The 22,750-nt window shown below is 43.7% G+C and overlaps 1 protein-coding gene across 3 annotated transcripts in view; it reads left to right on the plus strand.

The window, feature by feature from the left end:
- The window catches only part of LOC124525662 (protein HIRA), a 105,735-nt gene that overhangs the window by 15,663 nt on the left and 67,322 nt on the right, over positions 1–22,750 (plus strand). For 2 of the 3 annotated variants that reach the window (XM_047098205.1, XM_047098206.1), the window contains 3 exons: positions 19,065–19,127; positions 20,878–20,988; positions 22,227–22,317. In XM_047098205.1, coding sequence (XP_046954161.1) covers positions 19,065–19,127; positions 20,878–20,988; positions 22,227–22,317 — 265 coding nt within the window. The other variant, XM_047098207.1, reaches the window with a different exon arrangement.

A 22,750-nucleotide genomic window follows, 5' to 3' on the forward strand; every position in this document is an offset into this window, starting at 1 on the left:
GGTCCTAGAATAGAACAGGATGATATCTGCTCTGCTTTCTTCACAGTACAAATGTGATCTTTGGTAGCAAAGGTAGACACAAAAGGTAGACACAAAAAAAGGTAGAATATAAAGTGCTTTCGAAATCTAAGAGACAATAATAAATTAAGACTGGTGGGATAGGATATAACTTTCTTTTAAAATATCCTGAAATCAACCTGTGTCTCTTCAAGTGTTCAGAAGGACTGTCAGGGTAGATTACCACTATCTGAAGGACATGATAGTGATCTAGATCACTACTGAGCAGTCTTTTAAAGACTGGTGAATAGTAGTTGCTGCAGGGAACAGGGGCTGCTTAGCCAGAAGCCAGAGTTGTGGCTAGTGGCCAGTAAAATCACACTTACTTTGGATTAACAAACCCAAAAGACCGTGGTGCTTTGGAGAGTGCATCCTTGCACTTTCTGCCTTCCTGATGCTGCATTCATGTCTCCTGACCAGTTCTGTGGCTTGAACATACTTTTTCTGGTGTCTGAGAGTCCAACGTTTTTATTTATTTTTGGGACAGAGAGAGACAGAGCGTGAACAGGGGAGGGGCAGAGAGAGAGGGAGACACAGAATCGGAAACAGGCTCCAGGCTCTGAGCCATCAGCCCAGAGCCCGATGCGGGGCTCGAACTCATGGACCGCGAGATCGTGACCTGGCTGAAGTCGGACGCTTAACCGACTGCGCCACCCAGGCGCCCCTGGTGTCTGGGAGTCCAAAGAGGGAAGGAGCAGAGAGCCCAGCATATTACCTGTGGGGGCAGAATCCATTCACACATGGTGGAGAGGACAGCTAGAATAGAGCAGGTTAAAGGCAAAGGAAGAAATATCTGTTGGCGTGTAAGCATTCTTTTGGTCTCCATCTTCCTGGTTAATAATATTGGTAAGACCTTTCCTCTAAGCTAGGTTTCTCAACCTCAGCACTATTGACACTTTGGGTCACATAATTGTTGTGAGGACCATACTGTGTGTTGTAGGATGTTAACATCCCTGGCCTCAATCCATCGGATACCAGTACCACCCCCACCCCCAAACACACACACTCAATTGTGACAACCACAAATGTCTCCAGACATTGCCGGTATCCCCTGGTGGCCAGAATCACCCCCAGTTGAGAATCACTGCTTTAAAGTGACCAGTAAATTAATAAATCTTGAGGTGTGTCATATCACAGTGAAATGAGCCTTGAACATGGAATCAGACTGGATTCAAGATGCCATCATTTATTACCTGTAAATACTTAGGCTTGTGACTCCACTTCTAGGCCTTGGTAAAGTTGAGGAAATGTAAAGATTTGTTCCTGTTATTTCACCCTGTACTCAAATATGAAAGACTGTCTTAAATTAAGATATGTAATAAAAGCTAATAATATTTATTACTTACATAGGAGTTATGTACCAGCCACTGTTTATACCCGTTTTACTCTGTGTTCTTGGATATTGTATTCCATATATATTTAATTTTATTTTAGGCTTGGCCAGAATAAGGTTCATTTATAAGTTAGGTTAGTTTGTATTTTAGAAAATTTCATGGAAATTCATGGTTCTTGGGGTACCTGGATGGCTCAGTCAGTTAAGCATCCGCTTTTGATCTTGGCTCAGGTCGTGATCTCATGGTTCGTGGCATTGAGCCCTGGGTCTGGCTCTGCACAGACAGCATGGAATCTGCTTGGGATTCTTTCTCTCCCTCTCTCTCTGCCCCTCCCTCCACAGGTGCATGCTTTCTCTCTCTCAAAATAAATAAATAAACTTAAAAAGAAAAAAAAGAAATTCATGGTTCTTCCCATCCCTGGGCCTTTGTTCCTGAGAGTTTCTGGAATTTTTCACCCCTGAGCAGATAGCGTTCATGCTCAGCTCTTCAGGGAAGCCCATTCTAACCAGAAGGGCCAGACTGAAAGAACTCTTGTCCTCCCTTGGCCTCTGGCTCACACTTTGATGGCATTGTTGTAAAAAGGCATTTGGCAAATTTTCAACACTGGGATAATTTGTCAGTTAATCACATTGCTTTATGGTGTATGTTTTTGCTTCTGCCCTTTAATTGGATTATTTTTCCCCCTACCCTCTGTCCTTTCAGAAGGGATTTCAAGACATCTTCCTGAGACATATACTGCATCTGGGTGAAAATAAATAAGTCAGCTTGAAGGAGAAATGCAAGCAGGATAGTACAGTAATGAAGTCAGCAGCGGGTGTGGAAAGGCCCTGCGTGGTTGCTAGAGGGTCACTGCAGACTTATCTCTGAGGATAGCCTGGGAGGGACCCTAATGGTGATATTTTATGATTGCAGTGGTCGTTAAGATAAGCTTTGCAGTTTGTTTATGTCAGGGGTTCTCAAACAGGCCAATGTCTGGAAACACTTTTGGTTTTTACAACTGAAGTGGGGGTGCTACTGGCATCTAGTAGGTAGAGGGTGGGACTGCTGCTGAACACCCTACAGCATGCAGGACATTCCCCCATAGTAAAGAACCATCTGGCCCAAAATGTTAGTGGTGCTGAGATTGAGAAACCCTGCTCTACATAAGAACTTTGTTTTGTTTTGTTTTTTTAAATATGAGAGAGAGCACGCAAGTGGGGGAGAAGGGCAGAAGGGAGAAGAGAGAGAGAATCTTAAGCAGGCTCCATGCTCAGCACGGAGCCTGATGCAGTGTTCGATCCCATGACCCTGGGATCGTGACCTAAGCCAAAATCAGGAGTTAGTCACTCAACCAGCTGAGTTACCCAGGCACCCCTAGATAGAACATTTTTATTGTTATTTGTATTTTTATGTATTTGTCTCATGGTTCCAACTAGATTATAAGTTTCGTGAAGACGAGAATTTTATCTTTTATTTTGGAGTCAGATAGTCTTGTTCTTGAATCTCTGTGCTCTGCTGCTCACCAAATATGTGTTACAGAGGTTCTTTTAATTTCATTTCCTGACTTGTTAAATGAAGCCAATAACACCTGTCTCACCTGCTACCTATCAAGGCTCAGGAAACCCAAGCTCTCTCCATAAGTCATTGAGTTATGCCTGAAGACAGTAGGTTGATTTAAAAAAAGAACCAGAATACATTTGAAGAAGATTCAGAAGAAAACTGGGTGAGATTTTAACTTAGATAATATACATGTGGATCTTTCACTTATTTATGGATGAAACTGAGCCATTCTGGAGAGAAGTTGGTGATCAGAGGTAAATAAGGCTACCCCTATATATGGAAGGCTGTGTAGTGGGTGGGAGAGAAGGACGTATAGACGACATTCTACGATGCAGGTGGAAACCAGGAGCTACACAAGTGAGCCACAATAGTGCTGGGGACAAGGGCCTTGTTTGTGGGTGAGCCTTGATGGGGTTGGATTGTGGTGGTGGAAAAGGCACTGCTGCTGTGGAAGTGTCAGAAGGAAAAGCCTGGGGAAGATTGAGAGCATTTTGTGAAAGGGAGTAGATGAAACAAACAGATAGCAAGTGGTTCAGAACACCTCTGGCTTAAAGAAAACCCATTTGGGTCAAACCTTGCTGCTTTTGAAAGCCATACCTGTTTTGATGCATTAACTAACCTAGGATAGACCAAATCACAGGGAGGCTGCCCTGGCTAGAGCTACTATAATGAGAGACAAACAAGAGGCAGCAAGCCCCATTTGAAGGCCAGGAAAAGACCTTCATAGGAGTGGTCTCTAGGTCTGCTGCATCATCCATCAGAAGGTCCTGCACAAGAGAGGCACTCAGTGAATTCATCCATTCAACAAATAATGAGTACAGATTGTGTGCCAGGGGCTAAGTGCTGGCAATGTAACAGTGAACCAAGCAGCATAGCAGGATCTTTTGAGGAGCAGCAATGTGATGCATTTAGCCAGTGAGACTAGAAGGGCTATCTGCTGGGAGCATCCTGTCGAAGCAGACAGGGAGAGGGAGGAGAGGAGCACATGGGGGAGACAGCAGACATCATAAACAAGCAGTTGCAGAGAACATTAGATGGGTGAGTGTGTGGAGAAACAGCCGACAGATGAGGAGCACTGTGGTAGGGTTGGAGGGTGGGAGAATTTTTTTTTTTTAAGTTCATTTGTTTAATTTGAGAGACAGCACCAGCAGGCGAGGGCAGAGAGGGAGGGGGACAGGGGAAGAGAGAGGGAGAAAGAGAAAGAATCCTAAGTAGACTGCGCTGACAGTAGAGAACTCAGGGCTCGAACTCATGAGCTGTGAGATCATGACCTGAGCCAAAGTCAAGAGTGGGATGCTTAACTGAGCTAACCAGGCACCCCAAGGGTGGGAGAATTTTAAGTAGGGTGCTTTGGGAAAGACTGAGTGCAAAGGTAACATGAGCAGACTGTTGCAGGAAGCAGACTCTTAAGAGTGAGAGGCCTTGCATGCAGAATTATTAACGGAGGAGCATCTGGGTGACTCAGTCGGTTAAGCGGTTAAGCGTCTCATTTTGGCTCAGGTCATGATCTTGCAGTTCATGGGTTCAGGCCCTACATCAGGCTCTGTGCTGACGGCTCAGAGCCTGGAGCCTGCTTCGGATTCTGTGTCTCTCTCTCTGCTCACACTCTGTCTCTCAAAAATTAATAAATGTTAAAAACAATTAAAAAAAAAAAAGAATTATAGGGGAGTGCTGGAAGCAGGACTGGACAGGGAGAAGGTGAGTTGAGATGCAAGTGCAACAAAAGCTGCAGCTGACCTTGTTAGCTCTGCAGCTAGTCCTTGTGAATTGTCCTGAATTGAGGTGAAGGGCCAGGTCTTTCCATTTCCATGTCCACAGTCATTGGGCACAGGCTCTCTTGAGGAGGGGACCTGACCTTGGTCAAAGCAGTTCTTCCACTGAGGTCAGGTCCCCTTATGGAGAAGGTCTGAGCTGGGAGCTTTCACAGGCTGCCAACATTCCCATAGCTGGGGGCAGGTGCTTCATTCCTGGAGGGAGGGGGCCTAGCCAGGTACCACTACATCTGTGACAGGCCCGTTGGAGGTGAGGAAGGCTCCTCTGAGGGACGAGCATTACAGGCAGAGAGTACTTGCCTGGCAGGTTTGAGGAATAGTATGGATTTCTTGTGATTGGAGCTGCACATGGACAAGAGCACCAAGGAATGAGGCCGGAGAGAGCAATGGGCTGACTGGGAGGGCTTGGTGGCTGCTAGGCCTCAGTTCACAGTGCCTTGTGAGCAGAGGAGTAACATGGTCTGACTTGGGTCTTAGAAATCCCCCCTATTGCTGCACGGGGACTAGGATGGGTATTGGGGCAAGGGAGGAAGCTGAGAGACCCATTAAAAGGCAGTTGCAATGATCCAGGCAAGAGATGACTGTGGTTTGGACCAGGGTGATGATAAAGGAGTGATGATGGAGGTAATAGTGCTGGTGAGAAACAGCTGGATTCTATATGAGTATATATGTTTTTTGGTATAATTTACATACATTATTTTATAAAATTATAGTGAAATGTACAGACAATTCGTATACAGACAATTGGATGAATTTCGGCAAATAAATACACTCTCTAACTCATTCCCAACTCAAGATACGGAACATTTGCACCTCCCTAGAAAGTTTGAGTTACAGATATATTGTGAAGGCACAATGTGGAATGTGAAATGGAGTGACTCCCAGGTGAAGGGCAGGGTTGCTGTCCAGTGAGATCAGTAAGACTGTGAACAAGGCAAACAGAGATGAAGAGCCAGGATTCAATTAGAGGAGGTAGACCAAATGAGGCCACCACACAGGGCCTTCCCCAGGTGCCCATTTAAGTAGCTTCTTTATCTTCTCCCTTTTGAAAACACTATAGAGTTCCATTCTAGAGCTGTTGTTAAGGAATAGGACAATATTTTGGCTAGTTGCCATATATAATTATACTAGGATACATCTTATGGTGTATACGTGTTTCTAGATAAGCATTTTGTGATTGGGTATTTTTAATTTGTAAAATTATTTTTTTTATCACAGTAATATCTGTTCAGTTTAGGAAAAAATAGAAAATGCAAAAAGGAAAACAAACATATTGCTAAAGCTTTTTAAATGGTCTTTGATACTATTTGGAAAAAAATAACTGGGTGGCTTGGTGCTTTTTAAAAAAAACACACACGTTTTGGGGCGCCTGGGTGGCGCAGTCGGTTAAGCATCCGACTTCAGCCAGGTCACGATCTCGCGGTCCGGGAGTTCGAGCCCCGCGTCAGGCTCCGGGCTCATGGCTCAGAGGCTGGAGCCTGTTTCCGATTCTGTGTCTCCCTCTCTCTCTGCCCCTCCCCCGTTCATGCTCTGTCTCTCTCTGTCCCAAAAATAAATAAACGTTGAAAAAAAAATTTAAAAAAAAACACACACGTTTTATTTAGTGTACATAACACATTGCAAAAATGTCTGCATTCTTTAAAATCTTAGCTAAATCCCTGATACCATAGCAAATTCAGTATTTTTATTGTGTAGCCTCCCTTCAGATCTTGCATTGCACATATAACTGGAGTAATTAAAATGTTGCTCTGCATTTTCTACTTAAATATTATTGTAGGTTTGTTATTTATATTTTACTTTTTTTTAAATGGAGATATAATTAACATGGCGTTAATGTTTCAGGTGTACAATGTAATGATTCCATGTTTGTATATATCGCAAAATGATAACCATAATAAGTCTAGTTAACATCCATCACCATACGTAATTACAGAATTTTTGTCTTGCAAAGAGAACTTTTAAGATAGTAAATCTTTCAAGTATGGGATACAGTATTATCAGCTGTAGTGTTATTTTCTTAATCGTTAAAGCTACGTTTTCCTCCCTGTGGGAACATTGTTTTTAATTGCTTTTAATTTTCTAATGGAACTGTATAGAAGAGATTATTATGTTTACAGAAATCCATTTGCAGATAACTTTTAAGGAATTTATCTGTTCTGCAAAAATAGAGGAGAAAAGAGTATGAAGAAATAGATAATGACTGTTACCAAAGCTTCCTTGATTATGTATTGGCAAACAGTACTGGAGAAGTCAATGATATACCTGTCACTTTCTTCTTTAGTTTGTGGCAAATACACACACACGGTTACATGATTTCTACAGCTTCCTTCCTGTGCTGTTTTGAATCTCTCAGCCACCTGATACCTATGAGATGTCATTGTGGTAGTGCTTACTTAAGGAGACTGGAGGAGAAGTTTTTGTGGTTGAAAGCAGTAGAGGTAACAGCAGCAGATGGCTTTGTGAGCCAGCCAAGACTGTACTTCCACTTGCAGGTGTTTGGTGACATCTGAGTCCCCACTTCAGGAGATGAGGAGCCTGCTTTTCACAGATTGGGATGCTAGTGATACTGAAAGTGTTTTTTGAATTTTGGGCCTCTGCTGTAGGCTTTCTCCAGCCATTAACAAGTATTTATTGAGTGCCTACTGTGTGCCAAGCTACAGCTCTAGGTACCATGGTGACTCTGTGACTGAAACAGACAAAAATTGCTGACCTCTTGGAGTTTACATTCTGGTGGTTGGGGTGGACAAACATGCAATAAAGGAAATTATACAGTATATAAAAAGTTGTTAAGAAAAAAAATAGATGAGAATTGGGAGTGGTTGTGCCAAGTTGAGGAGTAATACTTTCAACTAGGGTGGTTAGAGCAGGACTCAGTGAGAGGGCAACATTGAGCAAAGACTAAGAAAAGGTGAGAAAGGATTGTGTGTGTGTCTGGGAAAAGAGCTTCCAGCTGAGGAAGGAACCAGTGCAGGGTGCTGAGTGGAAGCGCACCTTCACAGTCTAGGAACAGAGGGGAGGCCTTGGCTCTGGGCCAGTGACTGGTGAAGAGGCAAAAGATGAGGCCAGAAAAGTCGTGGGGCTGGTGGGGCCGTTGTGCTGGGCCTGTTGGTTCCCCTGTCCCAGGCATAGTCTTAGCCAGTGGGTAGATGACAGGTAGAGTAGGTTTGAGCCAGAAGATCAGGAGTTCTGTTGTAGAGAAGATGAAGATGAGATGTCTGTAGACAGCTGGATAGAGGAGCTAGCTGCACATTAGAGCGCTTAGGTGCAGAGAGATATTTGGTTGTAGATGTAAAAGTGCATATTATCACCTGCAGAAGGAATCAGTTTTATTTACAACCACTTATGTTTTGATATTTTCCTTTTACTTTTATATTACTACATACATACACGCACATATTTAAAAACAGACCATATATATGTGTGTGTTTATTTATTATTGAGATAGTTGTAGATTCTCACACAAATGAAATAATACTAGGAGATTCTTTGTACACTTTGCCCAGTTTCTCCCACTAGTAACATTTTGTAAAACAACAGTATAATATCACATTGACATTGATATTGACACAATCCATCTCTTATTCAGACTTTTCTACTTGTATTTGTATTCATTGGGAGCAGGGGGCGGGGGGCACATTAGTTCTATGCAGTTTTTCACCTATGTGGGTTCATGTATCCACTACCATAGTAGACACTGAGCAGTTCTATTTCCCAGGAAAGCCATTTGGTCCAGGACTCTTATTTGTTGGGAGATTTTTGATAACTGATTTATTTTCTTCACTAGTTATGGGTGTGTTCAAATTTTCTATTTCTTCCTGTTTGAGTTTTGGTAATGTGTGGGTGTTTAGGAATTTGTCCATTTCTTCCAGGTTGTCCAGTTTGTTGGCATGTAATTTTTCATAGCATTCCCTGATAATTGCTTGTATTTCTGAGGGATTGGTTGTAATAAATCCATTTTCATTCGTGATTTTATCTGTTTGGGTCCTCTCTCTTTTTGAGAAGCCTGGCTAGAGGTTTATCAGTTTTGTTTGTTTTTTCAAAAAAACCCGAACTCTTAGTTTCGTTGATCTGTTGTTTTTTTTTTGTTTTTTTGTTTTTTTGGATTCTATATTCATTTCTGCTCTGATCTTTATTATTTCTCTTCTTCTGCTGGGTTTGGGGTTTCTTTGCTGTTCTTCTTGTTCCTTTAGGTGTGCTGTTAGATTTTGTATTTGGGGTTTTTCTTATTTCTTGAGATAGGCCTAGATTGCAATGTATTTTCCTCCTAGGACTGCCTTTGCTGCATCCCAAAGGGTTTGGATTGTTGTGTTTTCATTTTCATTTGTTTCCATATATTTTTTAATTTCTTCTTTAATTGCCTGATTGGCCCATTCGTTCTTTAGTAGGATGTTCTTTTTTTTTTTTTAATTTTTTTTTTCAACGTTTATTTATTTTTGGGACAGAGAGAGACAGAGCATGAATGGGGGAGGGGCAGAGAGAGAGGGAGACACAGAATCGGAAACAGGCTCCAGGCTCTGAGCCATCAGCCCGGAGCCTGACGCGGGGCTCGAACTCACGGACCGCGAGATCGTGACCTGGCTGAAGTCGGACGCTTAACCAACTGCGCCACCCAGGCGCCCCAGTAGGATGTTCTTTAACCTCCATGCATTTGGAGGTTTTCCAAACCTTTTCCTGTGTTTGATTTCAAGTTTCATAGCAGTGTGATCTGAAAGTGTGCATAGTATGATCTCAATTCTTGTCTATTTATTGAGGGCTGTTTTGTGACCCAGTAAGTGATATATCTTGGAGAATGTTCCAGGTGCACTCGAGAAGAAAGTATATTCTTGCTGCTTTAGGATGAAAAGTTCTAAATATATCTGTCAAGTCCATCTGGTCCAGTGTATCATTCAGGGCCATTGTTTCTTTATTGATTTTCTGTCTAGATGATCCGTCCATTGTTGTAAGTGGAGTATTAAAGTCCCCTGCAATTACCACATTCTTAACAATAAGATTGCTTATGTTTGTGATTAATTGTTTTATATATTTGGGTGCTTCCGAATTTGGTGCATAGACATTTATAATTGTTAGCTCTTCCTGATGGATAGACCTCGTAATTATTATGTAATGCCCTTCTTCATCTCTTGTTACAGCCTTTAATTTAAAGTCTAGTTTGTCTGATATAAGTATGGCTACTCCAGCTTTGTTTTGGCTTCCAGTAGCATGATAAATAGTTCTGCATCCCCTTACTTTGAATCTGAAGGTGTCCTCGGGTCTAAAATGGTATCTTATAGACAGCAAATAGATGGGTCTTGTTTTTTTTGTGTGTCCATTCTGATACACTGTGTCTTTTGATTGGAGCATTTAGTCCATTTACATTAAGTGTTATTATTGAAAGATAGGGGTTTAGAGTCATTGTGTTATCTGTAGGTTTCATGCTTGTACTGATGTCTCTGGTATTTGTGGTCCTTGCAACATTTCACTCACAGAGCACAGAGCCCAATGCGGGGCTCGAACTCACAATCTGTGAGATCATGACCTGAGTGAAGTTGGTTGCCCAGCCGACTGAGCCACCCAGGCGTCCCTGTCTCTCTTTTTTTCGGCTTCCTCTTTTTCCATAATTTTATCTTCTAATTCACTTATTCTCCCCTCTGCCTCTTCAGTCCATGCTGTGGCCGCCTCCATTTTATTTTGCACCTCATTTATAGCATTTTTTATTTCATCATTACCATTTTTTAGTTCCTTGATCTCTGCAGCAATAGATTCTCTGCTGTGTTCTATGCTTTTTTCAAGCCCAGCAATTAATCTTATGACCATTATTCTAAATTCTTGTTCAGTTATATTGCTTATATCTGTTTTGATCAGTTCATTAGCTGTCATTTCTTCCTGGAATTTCTTTTGAGGAGAATTCTTCCATTTTGTCATTTTGGCTAGTTTTCTGTCCCTTACGTGTTTTAAAAGCTTGTTATGTGCTCTACCCCTGCGAGCACTGCTATATTAAAGGGGGGGTCATACACTGTCCAGGGCCTCGCCCTTCAGAAGGTGTTTTTTGGAGAGTGTTACTTGCTCTCTGTTGTTGTGACTTTGGTTATTTTATTTCCCTACTTGTAGTGGTGTTTTGGACCCTCCACCAGGTGTGCTTTGATTTGTTCCTTGGAGTAGCCCTATGGCTCGTCAGGTTGTCCTGGTGTATCCCTGGTAGCGACTCAGTCTCTTTTCCTCCCAGCCTCTTGGGGTTCAAAGTCCTTTGGCTTCAACCCTTCTTTGAGAGACGTGGGAAGTTTGGATCCCCCTACTTCTCTGCCATGTTGGTCCCTCCCTCAATACTGAGCAGTTCTAATTAATACTTGTTATAACCCTCCCATGCCCCTGTACATTACAGACAGGTAGGTAGGTAGATGGGTAGAGTTATACAGATATATAGATACATAGATTGATTTGGTTTGGTTTGGTTTTAATTAGCATTTTTTTAAGTTGTGGTAAAATACACATAACCAAATTTACCATCTTAACCATCTTTCAAGTGTGTAATTCAGTACTGTTATGTATGTTCACAGTATTGAGTAACCAAGCTCCAGAACTTTTTCATCTTGCCAAACTAAAACTATATACCCATTAAGCAACAACTCCCCATTCTCCGTCCCCCAGCCCCTGGCAACCATCTTTCTGTCTTTATAAATTTGACTGCTTTAGAGACCTCATATAAGGGGCATCATACATTATTTGTGTTTCTGTGACTAGCTTATGTTAATTACCATAATATTTGCAAGGTTCATCCACTTTGTAGAATGCGTTAGAATCTCTTAAGGCTGAATAATATTCCATTGTATATATACACCACAGTTTGCTTATCCATTCACCCATCACTGGACACTTATACTGCTTCTACTTCTTAGCTATTGTGAATATTGCTATTATGAACATGGGTGTACAATATCTCCTCAAGACCGTGCTTTCAATTCTTTTGGATAAATACCCAGAAGTAGAATTGCTGGATCATGGGTAATCCTATTTTTAATTTTTTAAGGAATGTCCATACTGTCTTAAAAGCAGATGTCCCATTTACACTCCCACCAGCAATGCACAGGATTCCAATTTCTACACATCTCCACCAGCACTTGTTACTTTCTCTGTCTCTTGTTAATAGTAGTCAGCCTAAAAGATGTGATAATCTCATTCTGGTTTTGATTTGCATTTTTGTGGTAGCAAATGATGTTGAGCATCTTTTTGTATGCTTATTGGCCATTTGTACATCATCTTTGGAGAAATATCTGTTCAAGTCCTTTGCCCATTTTTGAATGGGTTTTTCTGTTTTCTGTCATTGAGCTTTCTCTATATTTCTGGACATTTAATCCCTCATCAGATTATGTGGTTTACAAATATTTTCTCCCATTTTGTGGGTTGCCTTTTTATTCTGTTGATAGTATCCTTTGGTGGGCAAAAAGGTTTTAATTTTCAAGAAGTCCAGTTTGTCTATTTTTTTTCCTCTTAATTCCTGTGTCTTTGATATCATGTCTAAGAAAACATTGCCATATCTAGTGTCAAGAAGCTTTCCCCCATGTTTTCTTCTAAAAGTCTTATAGTGTTAGGTTTTATATTTGAGTCCTTGACCCATTTTGAGTTAATTTCTGTATATGGTGTAAGGTTCCAGCTTCATTCTTTTGCAGGCAGATGTTCTTTTTTCCAGCACCATTTGTTGATAAAACTGTCCCTTTCCCATTGACTGGTCTTGGCACCCTTGTTGAAAATCACTTGACCACATATGCAAGTGTTTATTTCTAGGCTCTCTATTCTGCCACACTGGTCTATTTATCTGTCTTCATGCCAGTAACACACTGTTTTGATTACTGTAGCTTTGTAGTCAGTTTTGAGATCAGGAAGCATTAAGACTCCAGCTTTGTTCTTTTCCAAGATTCTTTTGGCTATTTGGTGTCCCATGACATTCCATAAGAATTATAGGATGGGTTTTTCTATTTCTCCAAAAATGTCATAGCAATTTTTTGTTTTGTGTGTGTGTGTGCATGTTTTTTTTTTTTTTCAAGTAAATGCAGGGCTGAAACTCATAACCCCAAGATCAAGAGTTGCACACTCGACCAACTGAGCCAGCCAGACACCCCTGCCCTTGCAGTTCTGTTAGGGATTGAATTAAATCTGTAGAATTTTGGGTATTGTTGACATCTTAACAGAATTAAGTCTTTCAGTTCATGAACACAATATGTCTTTCCATTTATTTCTGTCTTTAATTTCTTTCAGCGCTGTTTTCTAGTTTTCACTGTACAGCTCTTTGGCCCCCTTGGTTATGTTGATTTCTAAGTATTTTTTTATTCTGTTTTAAATGGAATTGTTTTCTTGGTTCTGTTTTGTATTTTTCACTGTTAAGTGTATAGAAATGCAACTAAGTTTGTTGATTTTGTGTCATTCAGTTTTACTAAATTCATCTATTCTGTGGAATCTTCAAGGTTTTCTATATAGTAGATCATGTCCTTTGCACCCATCTTATATTTTAATACTGTTTTGTAACTTTTTTCACTTAATAAATGTTTCAAACATTTCCCCATGTTTCATTTTTAGTTACAGATTTACCAAAATTTGTTAAAACCAGGTATTAATGGACTATACAGGAGAGAAGTGATTCCAGGAACAATGTGTATTGGGTGAAAACCTCAAATTCCCCCAAGCTTCTATTTCAGCAGGGCATGCTCACATCACAGATGTATCATTGGATCTGCCTCGTGAGCTGTCAGAGCATAAAGGCTCGAAGACAGGAGCCCAAACCAAAGGTCTGAAGGCCACTGAGAGGGCCGGCTACTCTCATTTGGGCCCTTCCTGCTGCTCTCTGGCCATTGCTCTTTGTTTGGACTTTAAGTTCCACATGTGGGCTCCTCCAGGAATCTTTTCCTCTGTTGCAAGGGAGGAGGATTCTACCTTACCACACCTGGTCAGAATCCAGCTTCTGAGATTGACTCTTTATTCCTGCTATATGCAGAATAATATTCCTGCTATATGCAGACTGTGCTGCAGTCGTCAGATCAGCAACCCCAGGCAGGGGACAGGGGCCAACTGTCATGGCTCCGTGGAGAGAGTGACAGCGGGGTATTGTATGTGGTCTGAGGAGGGGTTGCAAGAAGGTGTCCAGGAGGGGGGACCTGGAAGCAGAGCCCCAAGGAGAATGGACTTTAGTGGGTGTGCAGGGAGAGGATGCTGGCCATTGTCATTCAGAGGATGTGACATTGCTTGGCAGCTCTAGGATCCAGGGAATGGATTACTTTCTCTTTTGTCTCTGTCACAGTACAAAGAAAGATGGAATGCAGGAGGCAGTTGGGAATTCATCTTTATCATTGTGCTATGCCACAGTAAGGGTTTTCTAACTAGTCAGGCCATAGATCCTTTTCCTCAGCTGTACCTCAAAGCCCTTTAGAAAAAAGGAGGTCTGTTTCTACTGAGGGAATGTGAACCACTGTTTTTCTTGGACTGAAGAATCTAGTGCTAAAAGGAGGTAGGGAGCCAGCACTATGTTCGTGGCTTTGTGTAGGTGCACTACCGTATTTCTTCTGCTTTGTGGCACATCTCTACAAAAGCAAACATGGTGCCCATTACCTCAGTCACACCTTTCACCAAAGCACATCTTGATCTCACAAATGTTCACGTGTGAAATGTGACGTCTTCAAAGCAATGTGACATGGCCTCTTAATCTCTCTCAGAAGGTGCTTGTAAGGGTGACTGTGTCTTCCCCATTGTTCTGATTAAATAACTTATGAGCAATAGGGCTGAGAATTCCACCAAGGTGCATTCATTGCTCTAACCCAGGCCTATTTCCAGCCCTCAGTTCTGTCTTCCCTTGGAGCCTTAAGGCCCCCTCCAGCTTAACAGTTCCCTCCAGTCTTAACAAAAGCCCATTCCCTACAGCTTTGTGGAACTGAAATGTGAATCCGATCGTGGCATTCCTTTGCTTCAGAGATAGCTATAGAAGATGGTCTGCTTTCCACAGTGGTGCCTTGCTGGGCCCTGCCCCTCTCCCAAGCCTCCTTTCTCCCCACACTCTGCAGCAGCTTGTCAGGCTTATTCTGCATTTCATGCCATATCCCCTCTGCCTGACATTCCCTTCCCTCCTCTTCTGGCTGACTTCTCCTCAACCTTTGGGACTCACTTCAATTGTGATTTCTGTAGGAAGGCCAGGCTTAGGTAGCATTCCACCTGTGCAGACATCCATCACTAGGAGCTTCCTGAGTGCATAGCTGAGCCATTCACAGCTTTACTTTCCCTCGACTTAGTCCAGTAGCAGGCTCATAGCAGACAACCACCAAGGTGGATGGATGAGAAAACATCCTATTGATGCTATGAGTGGGTTAGTGGTCAAGACTCGTGCTATGACGAGTACCTGCGCAACAGAGCCCCTCTGCTAAGGTAGCCTGTACTCTGAGTGTTCTTGGGGAGTCAGGCTTGTCTTTGGCTTGCACTTAAGTGATTTTGATGTACTTCTTTTTTTTATTTTTTTTTTTATTTTTTTTTCAACGTTTATTTATTTTTGGGACAGAGAGAGACAGAGCATGAACAGGGGAGGGGCAGAGAGAGAGGGAGACACAGAATCAGAAACAGGCTCCAGGCTCTGAGCCATCAGCCCAGAGCCTGATGCGGGGCTCGAACTCCCGGACCGCGAGATCGTGACCTGGCTGAAGTCGGACGCTTAACCGACTGCGCCACCCAGGCGCCCCTTGATGTACTTCTTGAGGGGACATACAATGTCTCATATACTTAAGGAACTGAAAAGCACTCCTATAGTCAGGTGGATACTCTTCCCTGATGGCCTTCTCAAGACTCGCTGAGTCAGCTAGAACTTTTTTGGTGAAAATGACAAGTATGCAGATCCAGTTACCTTAGGCAGAAAAGTGAATGAATTAGCATTTTGAGTAGTCTCTTGTATAAAAAACTACCCCCAAAACCTGCTGGCTTAAAACAATAGCTGTTTTATTATTTATTTGTGATTGTGAAACCTGGCCAGGCCCAGCAGGGACAGCTCAACTTAGTTCTGCATAGAATCTGCTGGGGTGGCTAGAGCAGCTTGGGGCCAGAACAGGTCAGTCTGGGTCCTGTGCCAGGGCCTTGATTCTCACTGTTGTCTGGGTTCTTTGACCCTTTTTATGTGGCCAGCTTGGAGGTCTCTACATGGTGGTCTCAGGGTACTTTAACTTCTCACATGGCAGCTTCTCCAGAAATCAAAAGTTGAACTGGACCTGTTTGAGGCTTAAGCTCAGAACTAGAACAGCATCACTTCAGTCACATTCTGTTAAAACAGGTCAGAGAGCCAGCCCAAATTCAAGGAGAGGAAAACACACAAGGGCAGGAGTCCTGGGGAAATGTGATTCAGTGGAGCCTAATCAGATAGCTGCCTCCCCCGGCCTGTGGGACTGAGGTGTCTGGGGTGATCAGTGCTCAGTATAGCAAGTCCAAGGCCAAGCCCAGGTCATCGGGACTAGTTGTGCACATATGCATAGCTCTCACTGGTGCTCTGTCTCTCTACTTCACCTTTCATCTGTAGGCTTTAAATCACTTCCCTGCAGGCAGTGTCATCCTAGCCCTCCAGCATCTCCAGGAGTATCCCCTCCTAGCTTCCCCTGGAGAAGTACATTTCCATACTTGAATCTCAGGCTCTGGAAAAAGCAGCTTGTGTGGCCTTGGGCAACTTTCCTAACTTGTGTGCCTCAGTTTCCCCCTCTGTCAAATGAGGATGTCAGAACTATCTACTTCAGAGGACACTGTGAAACTTAGAGAATATCCTGGGCTGTGCTGCCTGCAGGGCTTGAGTGGCACATCAGATGCTCATTAGAGCATGTCATGGACTGGGAAGAAGAGGTCCACAGAGCTTACCCCAGTGTGACTCTGCCTCTCCTGGAAGGAGTAGCTGGCTGGTACCTCCAAGGACTGGCCCATTGCAGCTTCCTGGGAGGTCCTGAGTAGAGATGGTGGTGCTAAGGGGGTTGACACTCCTTGCCACTGTCCTCACCATACTGGGAGACATCTGCTCTTCCGAATTTCACGAGGCTCTTAGTGGTACTAATCGTTGCCTTCCTCTGGTGTCTGGCAGGACTCTGAACCTCACTTAGTCTCAGCAGTAAGTGCCGTGGTCTGCACAGCCTGGGCCCAGAGCCCCTACTGTCCTTTCTTGTTTCTTGAGGCTTCCCTATCAGGCATTTGTCATGGCCCAGATGGGCAAGAAATCCACCTTCTTGCTACTGCTTCCCTCCCAGGTCCTCAGCCTGTGAAAAAGTGTGGTACATTCTCAGCAGCAGCATTTCAGGCTCTCTGGCTTAGCACACCTGGCAGCCACCTGACCCAGGAAGGGTGTGGTGTGCCAGTGTAGTTGTGAGTGCACAGGCACAGGGGTACCAGTTTGAGCATTCCCAGTTCTTCTCACCTGTGTTCTCAGCACCTGCCTTCTTTTACCTACTGTATATTGTTTTCTGGATTCTTCTTTTGAAGATGAAGATGGGACTAATTAGGGTCTGCCATCTAGACTATGGAAGAACAACTTGCAATAACTCTCTCTCCTCATGCCCCCGGAGTGTGCTCCACTGCTGGTTCTGGCTCCTTCAAAGCTATAAGAGTACTGAGCTGTGTTGGGGCTTGTCTTGGGAACCCTTGGAGTAAAAGCTCAGATCAGACCAGGGCTGAATTTCCTATATGTTTGGGACAGCTTTGAGTATGCATGTGCTCTAGGAAGGCGATCGGTAGCCACTTGGCTAAGTTTCACCTTTCACTGTAGAGCTCCGACTCTTGAGTATGTACCTGGAGGTGAACGAGGGTCTCAGGGACCAGACTGGAGCTGCCAGTATGATGTCAGGGGCTTGTAGCAGGCTGTGTTGTCTTGGATTTCAGTAAGTAGTAGAGACAAAATAACATGTAATGTGATTTCCAACTTTCCTAGGGTTTCTCCTTGTTCTCTGAGACAAAATGGGTCCCTTGCATTTGGCACACCTGCTTGATACTGGCCTTGCACAGCTGTTTTCCCCACTACCACATGACAAGAAAGAGAGCACATTTCCCTTTGTTTTGTGGAAGCTCAGGCTCAATTTGCCTGTAGGGGTATGGCTATCCAGAAGAAGGTAAGGTGAGCTGGCTGTTTCTTGGGGCCCATGCTGGCCATTGCCTTTTTGAGTACCAATATTTTATTTTCTACACTTAGGCACTAGCCCTAGCAGGATTTTGAGCTCTTAGGCAGCCACCACCTGCCTCTGCCCTGCCCCTCCCTGCCTGCACTTGCCACCTTGTGATTCTAGAGCTGGTAACCCTCGTTCTGGTGTCCATGCCAACTCCTCTTGGGTAACAGAGACAAAGCATGCTCAACTAAGATACTCCTCAGCAATAGCACCTTGACTATATCAGTGATTGCTGGTATTCATCATGCATCTAATTTGTCACTAACCAAATGTTACTGAGCCACCACTCACCAGACCTATGCTAGAAGCTGAGAATGTGGTAACGAACACGGCAACAATTGACATGCCACTCTTACCATGAAAGCAGATGAGGGAGCCAGACAAATGCCCACAGGCCCCAGGCCCCAGGAATACTTCTAGTCTGCTGGGTTTCAAGCTGTCACGACGCCTTTGCCAGTCTGGTCCACCAAGCTATAGCTAGCTACCTAGCTTCATGGGCTCCTGGTAGGGTCTGCACCCTGCACTCTAGGAGCTAGTAGCTATAGTCCTTCCCCCTAGACAGACTGAACATCTGGTTGAATGAGGGCTCATCCTGTAGAGGAAGTTCAGCCAGAGGAGATGCTGAGAATGCTGACTTTCCACGGACTTTGATGCAGCACAAATGTATAGGAGGTCTTTTGGAATCAGAAGCATGATGAGGGAAGTGATGTGTGTGATCGCAGTCAGCTACTGGTCCTTCCCAGCTGTCAGTGAAGCAAAAAGGCCAGGGTGCTTTATGTGTCCAGGCTGTCAGCCAAGTGCAGATCCATGGGATGGGGAGATGGCTGGAGGTATAGCTGTTGTGACTCAGCTGTTGCCGTGACCTGCTCATAGCCTTTACAACTGTGTGTCCTCAGAAGGTGGCCAGCTCTTGTCTGCTGGACATTTGTGCAAGTGCCCAGGCGATCTGTGGACTCAGTTGTTCTAGTGACAGAATGCTTTGTGCCACTTTTAGACTAAGCTATTTAATGTCACTTGGAGAGTCTTCAGCAGTTTATACTTTAACTGAAACTGTTAGATCACTCCACTCTTACAGATAATTTATCAACAGCCTATTATTTTTTCCTAGGAGCAGTGATTAAAGATATTACTCAGATAACCACCATTTCAAAATTTTTGACTCTGTTGATATTGTCCAATGAATACAAGCCAAGGTAGACGTTGTGTGTGTGTGTTTTTTTCTTTGTTTCTAGGCAAGCCAATTTTTTCAGTTGATATTCACCCTGACGGGACCAAGTTCGCAACTGGAGGACAAGGTACGTTCACAGAGTAACAGAGGGAGTACTCACAGCCCTGCCACCTTACTCTGCTTCTCCTGGTTGTCCACTGAGCTGAAAATAGAACACTTCTGTTTTTCAGTATGGATAAGATTCCATTTAAAATGTATAATTATAATCTATTATCTGAATAGGTTAAATAAAAATTCTTTTTTGGCTCTAGTGTGCTTGCTCTGTATAAATACTTTGGTAGTGGGTGTATCTTTTTAATTCCTATTCATTGGGCTAATATTAAAATCAGTTTGCATCCCCAAGCCCCAACTTATTGAACACGGAGAGTGGCAGGTGGTCCCGGGGGTAGAGCCCCAGTCCCAGAGGCTAAGGTTGGTTCCTCATCTTTGTTCTGGCCACACTTGCTCATCTGAAAAGGAGGAGGAGGTGACTGAACTATGGAGGTAGTCGTGTAGTTATTAGGCCCATTTTCTGGGTTCAGAGGAATTTGGCTGAGTTAGAGAACAAGTATGCTGTAGGCAAGTAAAATGCCCATGCCATTTGAAAATACGGTCCATAGCGTTGTCAGTGTACTACATCCAGTGTTGCGGTGTCACAATAATAGCCCTGCTTAGAAAGACAGTCATTTATCAGGCCACTACACCAAGATATATATATGGTGGCATAAAATAGCATTCCCAGAGCCCAGTCCCTGGTAGCTTCACCCCAGAGCAGTGTCTTTCTCTGGCCAGCGACTCCCTGGATAAGAGTGCTTCTGTGAGTTCCAGGTCCTCAGGCTGGGTGCTGCAGAGTGGGCTGTCTATAGACTTCCTGCTGCAGGGGTATGCAGGGAGGTCTTGATTTCCTTCCTGCATGCTGTGGGCTGCACCCAGAAGGTGCCCATGATGTCACCTACGGCCACTGGACTAAGCTGAGGGACTGGGTTTTTTCCTCATCCATAAGAAGAGGCATACCTTCCCACCCTTCTCAATAGAGTAAGGTCAAGAAGAGCTGTTTAGGAAATATTTTTACATAGTGGCCAATAGGCAGTTTCAGATATGCCTTATGGTAATTCTTATCTGTCCATTCGTAGGCATTTAGTGGTTTTTACTCCTCTAAACTAGTTCAATGAGGGGCTAGACTTTTCATTAGGTATCAGTAATGGAAAGCTTAGAAAGAAAAATCATTGCCAAGATGCACACATAAATTTTTTAGCAGAATACTGTATCACTTTATAATACTAGAACAGTAAATGCCCTCTTTCAGTTGATCTCCCATCTGCAGGTGAAAGCAAAGGGCAGATAAGGTAATGAACCTTTTTTCCTATGTTCAGAGCACATTTCATTCAGCCATGGAACCAGGCAACATCTGGAAAGGGACCGAAGTACCAACAGGGATGTGCTGCTATCCTTGGGTCCTGAAAGGGTCCTGGGACATCAACTTTTCCAGCTCTTCATCTTACAGATGAGGAATCTGGGTCTTGGGCCTGGATGAGGACCTTCTGGGAGTCTGGAGAGATCTGTGTTAGAGGCCAGACCAGACCTCAGTGCCCTCCTGTTTTTTAGTGCAGAGTTCTTTTCAAAGTCAGGTTGGCCTCAGCCTACTACTAAATCCACATCGGTTTTGATCCCCATAAACACTTGTTTTCTTCATCTTTTCCATATATTAGTAGTGCAAATTTAGTCTCCTCCAATCTAGTCCATTATGGTTTATGAAAGCTAAATGAGGACTGTGTCTCAGAGTTAATATCAAATTTCTACTTATTGCACATTGAATTATTTTTGCTCCTTCATTCCAGGACAGGATTCTGGGAAGGTTGTGATCTGGAATATGTCTCCAGTCCTCCAGGAGGATGACGAGAAGGATGAAAATATTCCCAAGATGCTTTGCCAGATGGACAATCACTTAGGTATTACAGAGTGGCCCTTTGCAGGCTTTGCGTGTTGGCAGAGTGCCCAAGGTTAGCACATGTGTTTGTAATTAGAAAGATAAGGCCCCGTGCGGCGGTAACTCCCCTCGGCCTGCTGTCTGAAGGCACAGATGTTGGCTGCACACCTGGGTGAGTTATTCGGCAGAAGACTCGGCCCGCCCACAGAACCATCTTTGGACAGTCTGCAGGTACCTCTGGTGATTTCCTGCTCATGAGTCGTTACTGCCTGATACCATGGGGCTTTGGGGCCAGCGACCTGGAAGCAGTAGGGTTCTGGGGAAGGGTGTATTAAAGACAACTCACCAAAATGTCTCAAGATTGCCACTGTGTCACTCTGAGGCCCTCTGCCAGGACCCTTTTGTTGGTCAGACAGTGTTGTGGTTTCCTTTCCTACATTTAGCACCTTAGTTTCCTGCCTCTGAGCAACAGGGTGACTGTATCTGGCTCTGGTTTCCAACCTAGTTGCCTCCCCGGAGATGCTCCGTTAACAGTTATGTCCTCCCTTCCTTGACTCTGTGTGTTCTTGCTCTCCCATCTGTCTCTCAGTGCCTTCCGACGTGGAGTACAAGTCACAGGCAAACTGTTTGTGGGCTACAACTTGGATAGTGTCCCTTGTATTGCAGGGCTCCCAAAGGCCCAGCTGTGAGTTGCTCTAACCCATCAGGGGCCAAGGAGGCATTTCTGCTGGTCTTAATTTATAAGTGCAGAACCAGTCAACCTGCAGTGCTGACAAGTTTGGAAAATCCAAATTTAAAAGGGCTACAGATGGGATGAAGTCAGAGATTTATGCTCTAACAGGCTGCTCCCCTGAAAGTTTTGGGAAGGGCATCTCAGCCTTTTTAGTACTTGCCCTCATTTTAAGAATTCTCCCTGCTAAGAAACATATCTCATCATGAGACAGCCCTTTTGAAATAATGAGATTTAGTTATCAATTTTCATGGAAACTTACCTTCTCCTATTGACTGTTTGATCCAGCACTAACACTTCTCAGGTTGTGCAGAGTGTCGCCCTCCAAACTCTGTCCTGGTCATTTGTTATTACAACACAAGTAGAATAGTATTTGAACTGGATGTTCTTCTGGGGCTTACCCACAGTGGATGCCTTGAATAGTTGAGACAGAGTAGGTTTTATAAACCCTTTGCATCTTGCCAGACTCTGCATAAAGCAAATGGGCGTGACTATTGGATTTTCATCACCCTATTTTTTTTTCTTCCCAGCATGTGTGAACTGTGTGCGGTGGTCAAACAGTGGGATGTATTTAGCTTCTGGGGGAGATGACAAACTGATTATGGTGTGGAAACGGGCTACGTAAGCATCATTTTCCTTTCTTCACATTTTATTTTTAGAAGCTTCTTGGCTGGTCTTAATCACAGTCACCTTTTCCCACTCTGGCACTGAAGTCCATAGAGCTCCAACTTCCTGAGTAGCAGGAAGACACGTAGGCCAGGAGTAGCTGGGGCCTGACCAGGGTGTCAGGAGGCCACCTACCTGCCTGGAGACCTGCTCAGTCACCCCCTTACAGGGCTGCAGAGTTTCTACCTGAAAAGCTCATCCTGTCCATTGCTGATGTTGGTGGTTTTGTTGGTTTTGTTTTCCAAATGAAATTTTCCAACATACAACATAGGTAAACATCAAGGTGCTCTGATGGAATTTGGGGGAGGGGACCCAGAGCCCACCCTCTTTGCCATTCACCTCATTCTCTGTCAGCCTCACCCTGGGATAGTAAGGAGTACCCCTTCAA

The sequence above is a fragment of the Lynx rufus genome, unplaced genomic scaffold (assembly GCF_022079265.1).
Source record: "Lynx rufus isolate CCGP_SWC_20201006 ecotype Redwood Valley unplaced genomic scaffold, mLynRuf1.p SCAF_45, whole genome shotgun sequence".
NCBI lineage: Eukaryota > Metazoa > Chordata > Mammalia > Carnivora > Felidae > Lynx > Lynx rufus.